The 12,620-nt window shown below is 43.1% G+C and overlaps 1 protein-coding gene across 1 annotated transcript in view; it reads left to right on the forward strand.

Moving 5' to 3' along the window:
- ENOPH1 (enolase-phosphatase 1) overlaps nt 1-12,620 on the forward strand; it is a 38,289-nt gene that overhangs the window by 17,610 nt on the left and 8,059 nt on the right. The window contains exons 3-4 of the mRNA XM_073637017.1: nt 1,741-1,937; nt 7,756-7,888. Coding sequence (XP_073493118.1) covers nt 1,741-1,937; nt 7,756-7,888 — 330 coding nt within the window. The remainder of the gene's footprint in view (nt 1-1,740; nt 1,938-7,755; nt 7,889-12,620) is intronic.

The following is a 12,620-nucleotide window of genomic DNA, read 5'->3' on the forward strand; positions in this document are numbered from 1 at the left end:
CATAATAAAAACTTCAATTTGTAAAAATAAACGGTTGTGATTATTTTTTTTTATTTGTTTTTTTAATACCGCTAATATATGGAGTTAAAATTAGTTTTTTTTTTTTTCTTGTTTCACTATCCTTATTGCAACAAAATAAAACAATTGTCTGAATCTATTTAATTAAAAATGTCTTGCTGTTTTGTTGCTGCAGAGTTTGTACAACGCCTTTTTATGGTATGGAAAAGGAATGTAAGGGCTAATCTGCACTACCAGTATAGTAGAACGGAAGAGGAGAACAATATCCGGGAATGTGGTTTATTAGTCAACGCGTTTCAAAGTTCCAAACTTCTACATCAGGACAAACTACAGACTGATGTAGAAGTTTGGAACTTTGAAATAGTTTGTCCTGATGAAGAAGTTTGGAACTGCGAAACTTGTTGACTAATAAACCACATTCCTGGATATTGTTCTCCTCTGTCATTCTACTATTCCGGCAGTGCATGTTAACCCTTATGTTCCTTTTACCTTTTCCAAGCCATGGGTCTGCAGCAGCATTAGGTCTATAGCACGTGACTACTGCAACCAATCCCTCACTCAGTTGTCTCATGCTGTCTACCTTGTCATAAGCAGCGGAAAGGCTAAGCTGGAGCAGCAGTGCGTAAGTAATGATCATTTTGGTATTTTCATTCAAATTAAAGGGACTGTGTCAGTAGGATCAACCCTCCTAAGCCATCTATATACATACAAGCATACAGGTCATAGGAAGCTGAATAAAATGATACCTTGATATCTAGATCTGATGTCTTACTCCAGAGATATCCACATTTTTCTTATATGTAATTGTACTGTTTTTTTTATTTCCGTGCTGGAGTGGTGCCACTAATCTAAGTTCCCTGACTGTAGTATTTTACTTTCTAGCCGCTGTCTTCAGCTCTTCCTGGCGCCAATACAGCCCTGATCCACAGTCTTGTCACCGCAGCTTCTGACTGACAGGAAGGCAGAGGTAACCGCCAATAGCGCTCAGAGTAAATCTTCATTCTGGCTTTCCCAGACTTGCATTAAGTTGTGACTTTCGTCTTACCCAGCGAACACTGGAGCAATCCGGCAAGTCACAAACTGCAGAAGACGACCGGAGTGGTACCGATAAAGAGATGAAGATGGCGGATGGTAGCTATAAGAACTAGTAGCAGGGAACTTAGATTAGTGACACCACTCCAGCAGTCCATACAAAAAAACATGTCCGGACATGAATCTCCCTGAGAATCAGCCTTCAAAGTTTATTTTAAATGTAAGGAGGTGTTACCAGTGTGAGACATGTAGATCAGGAGAGCAGACTGTCAGTCATTACATGTCTCAGACCGGTAACACCTCCTTACATTTAAAATAATCTGTGGAATCTGGTTCCAAGCGAGATCAGCGTCCGACCCATAGATCTTAACAGCTCATTTACATATAAGAAAAGCATGGATTTCTCTAGAATAAGACATCGGATCACAGATATCAAGGTATCTTTTTATTTATCTTCCTATGACCTGTATGCCCATATAGACGGCTTTGGAGGGGTGATCTAACGGATTCCCTTTAGGACTTCTTGCCGTTAAGTTTGAAACCATAACACCCCTTTAACTGACAACAAGGTAAGTTGGTAAATGGTTGTATTTTGTTTTCCACACACTATAAAACTGTTATGGTTATTTTTCACAAATAATTGTAAATTAACAATGTATATTGTGTCTGTTTTGTTTTTATACTTCAAAGGCAGAAAAAGACAGTGGACTGAAGGGATTTGTGCCCATCCCCAGCAATGCAGAACGTGAAGCCGAGTTACTGGTTATCAAGGGTGTGGTTGATAATGTTTGTTGGCAAATGTCCCAGGATAGGAAGACAACAGCTCTCAAACAGCTGCAGGGCCACATGTGGAGGTCTGCGTATGCTACCGGCAAAGTGAAGGGAGAGTAAGTGGTTTTGTATGTATTTTTAGATGCACACCCAAACTTGGTGAGCAGACAATATCACTGGGACAAGCTGCCCATGGCCACAGAGGATGAGTTGTACACCGCCTCCATTCCAATGAAAAGTCCTCCATGTAGTAAGTGCATAATTCATCTAGCTGATCTCCACCATTCCTCTAAGGCAGTCCCGAGCAAGTAACCCCCCTGCTAAGATGTTCGTATGTCCAAGCGCATGCACAAGGTTAGGACTCAAAACAGAAATATCGTTAGAAGGGAACCTGTTACCAGAAAAGACGCTATTACCTGCAGATATGGGGTTAATCTGCAGGTTAATAGCATTATTAACCTGCCCGGTGCCTGCACTTAGCCTAACGCTGTGGTGAGAAAATGAACTTTATTCCCCCCGCCAGCGGCTGCAGTCACAAAAGCTTTGCCAGTTCAGTCACTGCTCTGAGAATGCAGAGCAGCGGCTGTAACCAGACCCTCGCAGCTGAGCACCAATGCAGAGCCAGTGTCAGTCAGGGCCGGGGGTCTGGTTACAGTGGTCGCTCTGTATGCTCAGGCTTTGACTGAACCAGCACCGCCCCCCCCCCCCCCTTCGCCGTGACTAAAACTGGAATGCTGCGGGAGGAATAGTTAATTTTCTCCCCTCAGCGTTCGGCTAAGTGCAGGCGCCGGGCTGGTTATTAATTTTGTCAACCTACAAATTAACCCCATATCTGCAGGCTAATAGTGTTTTTTCTGGTCTGCTGACTGGTTCCCTTTAAGAGGTTTTTCCACTATTTTTATATTGATGGCATTTTCCTGGGATAGATCATTAATATCAGATTGGTGAGGGTCTAACACCTGGTACCCCCACGATCTGCTATTCTCTGTTCCGTCAGCGTCAGATGGTGGCAGTTGCGGGCCTGAATAGCACAGCTGTCAGTAGTGTAGAGGCCGTTGCTGGGTACTGCAGATATGTCCGCATTCGAATGAATAGGAGTGTATCTTCCTCCTAAAGGAATGCAGTGTACTGTATAGCATTTATGTACTAAAATGCAAATATTTCTAATTAATTGGAATAAATATAGCAAATACATTTTCATGTTAAAGGGAACCTGTCATGTCCCCAACCTACAGATATGGGGTTAATCTGCTGGTAAATTGCATTCCCAAGCGCAGCTTTATTTCTCCTGGCAGCCTTCGGCTTTCAGTCACAGAGGTGTGCCAGCACGGCTTCAGTCACCACTCTGTATATAGAGAGTGGCCCTGTAAACCCGCCATGGATCATTGAATCCCAGCCGGCTCAGCACATGGCTTTTAACGCTACAGCTGTATTTGCCTGTTGCAGTAAGGCTTTGTGCCCACGATGCAGAAATTCTCAGGATTTTTTCCTGAGCGTTTCTGCATCTCCCTGGCAGAAAAAACGCATGCGGATTATACATGTGGATTGTACATGCGTTTTTCCTGCCAGGGACATGCGGATGTGAAGCGGTCTTCACTGGCATTTCCGCATGCGGGCTGTCAGGCGCTTTCCAAGCGATTTTAGCATCACTTGGAAAGTGCTTGACAACTTGGTTACACTATATAAATCCATGCAACCAGCATGGATTTATATACTGTGACCTTAAAGAATGGTAAAAAATAAAAAAATAAATCTGTACTTACCTTCTGATGGCCCCTGCAGTCTTTATTCGCTCCATCCTGGCTTGCCGGCAGCTCGCGGTACACTGCACTGAAGGACCTGCCGTCACATGACTATGACGTCAGCGCAGGTCCTTCAGTCCACCGCGATCTGCCGGCAAGCGAAGACAAGGAGACCGGGGGCCATCAGAAGGTAAATATAATATTATTTTTTTATTTTATTCTTTTTTTTTTTTTTTACAGGTTCTATGGTACTCGGGTCCGGAGGAGAGTCTCCTCTCCTCCACACCCGGGTATCATCCGCACATTGAAACGTTTGGATTCCGCATGTACAGATGCAGTGATGCAGATTCCATGCGTTCCAATGAAAGTCAATGGCGGCGAAAACGCAGCGCTTCCGCAAAATAATTGGTAGTGCTGCGGATTTTTTTGCAATGATAATCCGCAGCGGAAATTTCTGCAGCATATGCACAGCACATGCGGATTATCATTGGGGAGCATGGCAGGCCTTCTACCATGCGTTTTTTCCGCTGTGGAAACGCTTAAAAAACGCATCGTGGGCACACAGCCTATGTGTGGTTTTTGCCAATCATCCGTGTGGCAGTTGACAGCATTGTCTCTGGGCACACTATAACACTATCTGCCAATCACGATTGTAGAAAGATAACTCCATTATTGATAATGGAAGGCTTTACTTCAAGAAGGTGTCAAAAGACAAGAAAGACAAAAGTTAGATGTAAGGGTGCATTTACACTAGTTGACCGTGGCTATTAACTGTTAAATAGCCTGTTTTCACAGTCTCATTGCACTTTCACACCCACAGAATGATCATCACTACAATCATTCTGTGCACCATAGAATATCCTTCTTCTCGGCAGCACAAGACTCGTCTACACTGGATGATGTGCTGCTCATTTCACCCAAAAATGACTATTTTGCTTGTGCAGCAGGGGATTAGCATCTTTTTTTTTTTTAGATCAGGCAATAATTGGGAAATGAAAGTTAAGAACAGTCATTACTGATGATCAGCCAGTTTACATGCTATTTAAGTTAAAGGGGTATTCCCAAAATCACAATGTTTGTTCGGTGTGTTGCAAACTTAGAATCATCAATGTTTATAAATACACCAAATTTTCTACAATCTCTTCTGTAAAAATTCTCTGCCAGGGCTTTACTTTCTTTGAGTTGCCAGTAGAGAGGGGTAATCCGGTAGCTCTTACTGCAGTGGTCGAGCATGCGCATGTTCTACTATACCGTCACTCCTTCACTGCAGCTCTAACACACAGCCAAGAAACTGTGCATTTTCGGCTTGCTGTCCTCTGCTGTGGCTGAGCTTGAGCAGCTCCTTCTGTAGTCTCTCCCCATTCTCTGCTGCTTTTACGCTCTGCATGCTCGGTCACCATCCTCTGCGCTGGCTGAGCATGAGCAGCTTCTATTTTCTAATCTCTCGCTTGCTGCCAAACTTTTCAGCTCTGGCTGAGAATGAGCAGTTGATCCTTTTAATGTCACAGTACAGCCAATGAGCTCTTACAGGTGAGGGAACATAGAGTAACAAAGATCCAACAGGTGCATGTTGGTAAGGGATTAAAAGGCCATATATAAATCCGAATAATACTGATAAAGACCCATCAGCCACTCCACAATTGAAATAATCACACAGAAAAAGAACAAAGGAGTTAAATGGTTAAAAGCAGTAAATATTTTATTAGCGTACATACAAAAATGAACACACAAATCTGAAGTATATAGGATGAAAGAAATAGCACACTGTTACCTTAAGTTACATAACATTGGAAGGAGGGCAGCAAGGTGGCTCAGTGGTTAGCACTGCAGCCTTGCAGTACTGGGCTCCTGGGTTGAAATCCCACCAAGGACAACATCTGCATGGAGTTTGTATGTTCTCCCCTTGTTTTCGTAGGTTTCCTCCGGGTTCTCTGGTTTCCTCCTACATTCCAAAGACATACTGATAGGGAATCTAGATTGTGAGCCCCAATGGGGACAGTGATGATAATGTCTGTAAAGCGCTGTGGAATTAATGACGCTATATACAGTGCCTACAAGTAGTATTCAACCCCCTGCAGATTTAGCTGGTTTGATAAGATGCAAATAAGTTAGAGCCTTCAAACTGCAAACGAGAGTAGGTTTTATGAACAGAAGCATAAATCTTACAAACCAAAAAGTTATGTTGCTCAGTTGAATTTTATTAAATTTTAAACATAAAAGTGTGGGTCAATTATTATTCAACCCCTATGTTTAATATTTTGTGGAATAACCCTTGTTTGCAATTACAGCTAATAATCGTCTTTTATAAGACCTGATCAGGCCGGCACAGGTCTGTGGAGTTATCTTGGCCCACTCCTCCATGCAGATCTTCTCCAAGTTATCTAGGTTCTTTGGGTGTCTCATGTGGACTTTATTCTTGAGCTCCTTCCACAAGTTTTCAATTGGGTTAAGGTCAGGAGACTGACTAGGCCACTCCAACACCTTGACTTTTTCCCTATTGAACCAGGCCTTGGTTTTCTTGGCTGTGTGCTTTGAGTCGTTGTATTGTTGGAAGATGAAATTACGACCCATCTTAAGATCCTTGATGGAGGAGCGGAGGTTCTTGGCCAAAATCTCCAGGTAGGCCGTGCTATCCATCTTCCCATGGATGTGGACCAGATGGCCAGGCCCCTTGGCAGAGAAACAGCCCCACAGCATGATGCTGCCACCACCATGCTTGACTGTAGGGATGGTATTCTTGGGGTCGTATGCAGTGCCATCCAGTCTCCAAACGTCACGTGTGTGGTTGGCACCAAAGATCTCGATCTTGGTCTCATCAGACCATAGAACCTTGAGCCAGTCTGTCTCAGAGTCCTCCAAGTGATCATGAGCAAACTGTAGACGAGCCTTGACATGACGCTTTGAAAGTAAAGGTACCTTACGGGCTCGTCTGGAACGGAGACCATTGCGGTGGAGTACGTTACTTATGGTATTGACTGAAACCAATGTCCCCACTGCCATGAGATCTTCCCGGAGCTCCTTCCTTGTTGTCCTTGGGTTAGCCTGGACTCTTCGGACAAGCCTGGCCTCGGCACGGGAGGACACTTTCAAAGGCTGTCCTGGCCGTGGAAGGCTAACAGTAGTTCCATAAGCCTTCCACTTACGGATGATGCTCCCAACAGTGGAGACAGGTAGACCCAACTCCTTGGAAAGGGTTTTGTACCCCTTGCCAGCCTTGTGACCCTCCACGATCTTGTCTCTGATGGCCTTGGAATGCTCTTTTGTCTTTCCCATGTTGACCATGTCTGAGTGCTGTTCACAAGTTTGGGGAGGGTCTTAAATAGTCAGAAAAGGCTAGCAAAAGAGATCTTTAATCCACACATGTGAAGCTCATTATTCTTGGTGCCTGAACTACTTCTTAATACTTTAGGGGGACCAAACAGAATTCTTGTGGTTTGAGGGGTTGAATAATAAATGACACTCTGAATTAACTTTTTACGTTTTAAAAAAAAAAACAAAAACAAAATTTGCTGCAGTGCATTTCCCACTTCCAGGCTGATCTACAGTACAAATGTCACAATGTCAAGTTAATTCCGCATGTGTCAACCAGCTAAATCTGCAGGGGGTTGAATACTACTTGTAGGCACTGTAAGTGAGTCAAATAAATAAATAAAAATAAGTCATTTCTAGGTGTAGAGAGTCCATCAGGAGACCAGTGAAGGAAAGTAAGGCTTTTTTTTGTGTGCACTTTCCATAAACGTCTTATTACTGTCTGGTGCCCCCTTCCCTAATAATGAGTCTATAAAGTCTTAAAATTTGGGCTGAAATTCCATATGAAAAAAGGCTCTATCCCCACCTGGTGGTCATAATTGGAACGATCATTTTTCAACAGATTTCTGGACGTTTGGACTCTGCAGCTAGAACATGATGTTGTCTAGGCATCGCCGTTCGTCGTAGTGTATGCAAACATGCTGACAAATTACCTCAACTTAACTTAATCTAAATCCTCAACCAAGTGAAATATCTGGTTGTTAAACCAAAGTTTGGTGCAGAAAGGCCTTTGCATCATATAATCATTTGTGTCAAAGCTCCATCCCACTAGTCAGGCCCCATTTATGGTGTGAGGAGCAATAGTTTACACCCTCGTGTACAGGTTATAATGCTTTCAAACATTTTGGATAACTGTATAAACCAAGCTTCCATTTTGTTGTAGGGTGTACGATGATGTGGTACCAGCTCTGAAAAAATGGAAAGAAGCAGGCCTGAAGCTGTACATATTTTCCTCCGGAAGTGTCGAAGCCCAGAAACTCTTATTTCGTTACTCAATTGAAGGCGATCTGCTTGAGGTACAGATATTACCATGTATAACCTAAAGACCATTCTTAACCTGTAAAACCACTTAAAGGGATTGTGGCCAATTTTTTTCCTTTCTTAAATGCATGTAATTGGTGCTAAAAATCATTTTTGCAATTAGATTCCATTAACATCTTTGCACTGTTTGCCTTCTATAGCCACTGTGTTACACCTTCTATTGCTGACTGCAGAATGAGGTAACGGGGGCGGCCACAGTATCTTTATTTTATCTGATCTGTTGGATCAAGGTTTTGTGGGACTTATATAATAGTAAGTATTTCAGCTTTACAGCTTTCCCCCCAGACTGCTCAACTCTCCAGCCTATATAATGGCTGCTGGTGGAGGAACATGTGACCGAACCTGTCCATCAGCCTTGTCCAATAGAAAATCTCACATGAGAAAACTGCTTTTCTATTGGAGGAGACAGACAGATCTGGTCACATGCTTCTCCACCGGCAGCCATTGTGTGGGCTGGAGAGCTGTGCAGTCTGGGGGGAAAGCTGCAGTAACAAGAGCAGAAGGAGAACCTGTCATACCTATGTAATAGTAGGTACCACAAAACATGTCCTCACACATCTGATAAAATAAAGATAAAATGGCTGACCCTGGTAACTCAACATTTTTAATAAAATCATTTTTGCAATTCAGTTTTATCCCCAAATACATGCATTTAAGTAAGAAAAACAAATTGTCCCCAAAGGTGGACAACTCCTTTCAAGATATTATGTAAGATTTTTTAACAATGGCCAGAAAGCAGGGGATGCAGCATTGCTGCTGTGGTGATCCAACCAATATTAATCAGCTGATCTGCAGTGATTACATCCCTACTACCCTCATGGAAATTGCAGCTAATCCCTGGGCAAGTGATTGGCTGCAGCAGTCATCTGACAGTTGTTGGGATGTTAGCACCTCAGGACGGCTAGCAAAGACTGGCAGGGTGGCTGATTTACCTAATAACTATAAGTTATTTTGTGATTTTCCCAGCTTTTGGCCATTTTTTAAACATCCTAGGCAAAGTTTAACCCCTTTACCACCGAGGGTGGTTTGCACGATAATGACCGGGCCAATTTTTACAATTCTGACCAGTGTCACTATATGAGGTAATACTTCTGGAATGCTTCAACGCATCCCGCTGATTCTGTTTTTTCGTGACCTATTGTACTTCATGATAGTGGTAACATTTCTTCGATATCACTTGCGTTTATTTGTGAAAAAATCTGAAATTTTGTGAAAATTTTTAACCCAGAGGTATGACACAGAAATGCATAACCTTAGGTCATCATATTGAATAAGTTGTCATTAGTCTTGAGCGCAAGTGCTCGCTACTTGAGTTTGCATCGGGTACTCAGGTATGCACCAAGTATCGCGGGTGCTCAAGTGACATGCTCGAGTCCCTGCTCCGCATGTTTCACTGTTGTTAGACACCCAAAAAGAAACGTGTGGGGATCGCTCGTGCATGGCAGGCAATCCCTGACAGTTTTTTTTGGCCGCGAAGCATATGGGGCGGAGACTCGAGCATGTCACTCGAGCACCCGCAATACTCTGTGCGTACCCGAGCACCCGATGCAAACTCAAGTAGTGAGCACTTGCGCTCAACACTAGTCGCCATATCGTCACTTTTTTTTTCTTTACTTTTGAAAAAATCCCAACCCTAGCTCTGGCCCAACCCTAGCTCTGGCCCAACCCTAGCTCTGGCCCAACCCTAGCTCTGGCCCAACCCTAGCTCTGGCCCAACCCTAGCTCTGGCCCTTATTTTTTTACTCCTTTCCTCGTGCCATTTAAGCGATTAGACGACTTTATTCTTCAGGTCGGTGCGATTACAGCGATAGCAGATTCATATTGGGTTCTTGTGAATGACAGCTAAAGGTCTCTATTTTGTTGTTGCAAAGACTAGTTTTTTTTGCCATATTTTGAGAGCTATAATTTTCCCATATTTCGGCCGACGAGAGTCATGTGACAGCTTATTTTTTGCGGGACGAGTTGGCATTTTAAATGGTACCATATTCAGGCACGTGACATTTTTTGATCGCTTTCTATTCTAATTTTTGGGAGGCAGAATAAACAAAAAACACCAATCTAATATATATAATCGTCTTATCCCATCTGTCTGTCCTTCTGTCCAGGAAATCCCGCGTCGCTGATATTATATTATCTAGTAGTGTAGTTTACACTGATTTTAATTATTTTTTTCATGTGTGTGGAGACTTGTTGCCATGTGTTTCCCTATTTTTAGTGCTTACCTTACTGTGGATATGTAAACAATGTATCCTATGCGCTAGAAGTCTGTGCAAGGTCACAAATGTTGGAGATACCTGTTAGGCTGGTCCTTCACATGAGAGGCACCCATTCTTTTATTTTTTATGATATGTTCTCCTGGTATATGTTATCAATAAAATTTATTTTTTAAGTTGTCACATTGCTTATCTATTCCCTATGATTAGGGTATGTAGAGTTTTTCTTTATTCTCAATTAGCTGTTTCTGTAACACTGTAATTATTTCTGGACCCCCTTTTTTGATTTACACTGCTCTTAGATGAGGTAGCAAAAGCCTGCTGACAGATTTCCTTTAAACCTCCCATCCTTTTTTTTCCATGGAAGTTACGCTGCCACTTGTGGTGTCTAATAGAAGCCTTCTCCCCTTTCTCTATTGAATATGTGCCTGTATCGGGGGCTACTGCAAATAGCTGTGGACCAGTTGAGCATTTGGTTGATAGCTAATGAGGGTATATGGGCACTTTTGGGCTTAGAGCCATTGTCATAAGCTGCCAGGTAATTAGTCTAATTATTGTGTACAAGCCTATATATTGCCGACATTGGTGGGTTTGGCCTTCATGTATATGGGGCCTCCTGACTATCCCACAGATTACGTTGGGTGAGAGCAGGATCAAGCTGTTTGAATTTCAGTGGCTGATTCATTGGTTTTCTAGTCTATTCTGGCAGCTGCTTAAGGGCAGGTTCACATGAGCATTTAAAAAAACGTTCTGAGTTTAATCCAGAAAAATGTGCTGATTTTTTTCTCACTTGTCATCCTCCTACAATCCGTTTTTTGCAGCAGCTATTAATCATTTACAGGACCATTTCCAATTTCCTATGTTACAGAATTGCATTGTATCCGTAAAAATCAGACGCTGTACTGTGGTTCCCTATAGCATCCAATCTTTTTTCACCACCCATAGACTTGAGTGAGCGAGTCTCATCTGATTTACGGAAGAAACTTTTTTTTTTTTCCTTCACACACAGATTCGGTCAGTGAAAAAAAATCGCTCTTCTGCACTGCCTCATTGCATAACAGGGAATATTGCTGGGCGCTTTAAAGTGCTAGCTTACATTGTAATACATGAATACAGTATCTGCCTTATTGCTCCTCTGCAGTGCACCGATACTGTGTGGTGTCATTGTCAGTACCTGGACTTGACTGACTGCAGGAGAGTCTCAGGATAGCATGTACTAAGTGAAGTGGAAAGAGAATTAAGAGGGACACGCTATGTATAGCGATTTATCCATCTTGAGACTGTATAGGAGTCTTAGGATGGAGTTTTGTAGGTGGAGGGAGCAGAATGAGGGTGGGAATGCGAGCAAGGGACAGATATAGCTTTGTCCCTTGAGAAATATCGGCTAAAGGCTGGCATGAGCTTCAGGATCTGAACAATATCAGTCCACAATGGCTGCAGGGGAGCTAAGAGAATGAACATAAAGGTAACAGGGACTCATTACTGAGACAACTTGATAGGGTGGTTGTGCCTGCAATTAACCCCAATATACCACTTTTATGACGTCCTATTTCTAGTGGATAAGGATTTGTAGGATCAAGCTGCCCCTTACTCTCCTATGGAGAGAACAAAATAGTGATTTTTCCATCCGCTGACATTGTTCCCTCAGTATTTCCTAGGCAGCTGCAGGGATAGCTAAGACGAAGACCTGCACAACATGGTACTGACCTTACCAAGAACTTTCAAGTTCTCACATATGACATTGTAAGGGAGATCTGATAGCAAAGTTACCTTCCATAAAACCTTAATTTTTAGGTTTTGAGTGGAATTTCAACCTATCAGGAAAAATGGTATTTTCCTCACTGAAATAAATCTGCATGTTTATGTGGAATTTTGTAACGATAGCTGTCAATGGGGCTCTGGTCCTGTCATGTATTGGTGCCACCTGGACATGACTTTTATGCACATAATCACTTAATAATACCCCATGCAGGATGTCACATCCCCCGTATATAATACCCCATGCAGGATGTCACATCCCCCCTATATGATGCCCCATGCAGGAAGTCACATCCCACTATAGTGCCCCATGCAGGATGTCACATCCCCCCCTATATGATGCCCCATGCAGGAAGTCACATCCCACTATAGTGCCCCATGCAGGATGTCACATCCCCCCCTATATAATACCCCATGTAGGATGTCACCTCTCCCCCATATAATGCCCCATGAAGAATGCCTCTCCCCCCATATAATGGCCCATGTAGGATGTCACCTCTCCCCCCATATAATGCCCCATGCAGGATGTCACCTCTCCCCCCATATAATGCCCCATGCAGGCTGTCCCATCCCCCCATAGTGCCCCATGCAGGTCCCCTATGGCCCCATACAAAAAAAAAAAAAAATAATCCAATACTCCCCTCCCTTCTCAGCTGCTTCTCTGGACTCCAGCGTAGCCGGCATCTTCACGCTGTGAGCTGTGATCGGTCAGGAGAGAGCGCGGTGTAAAGACGTC

The sequence above is a fragment of the Phyllobates terribilis genome, unplaced genomic scaffold (genome assembly GCF_046119375.1).
Source record: "Phyllobates terribilis strain yellow unplaced genomic scaffold, ASM4611937v1 Scaffold_1__5_contigs__length_1240528914, whole genome shotgun sequence".
Taxonomy (NCBI): domain Eukaryota; kingdom Metazoa; phylum Chordata; class Amphibia; order Anura; family Dendrobatidae; genus Phyllobates; species Phyllobates terribilis.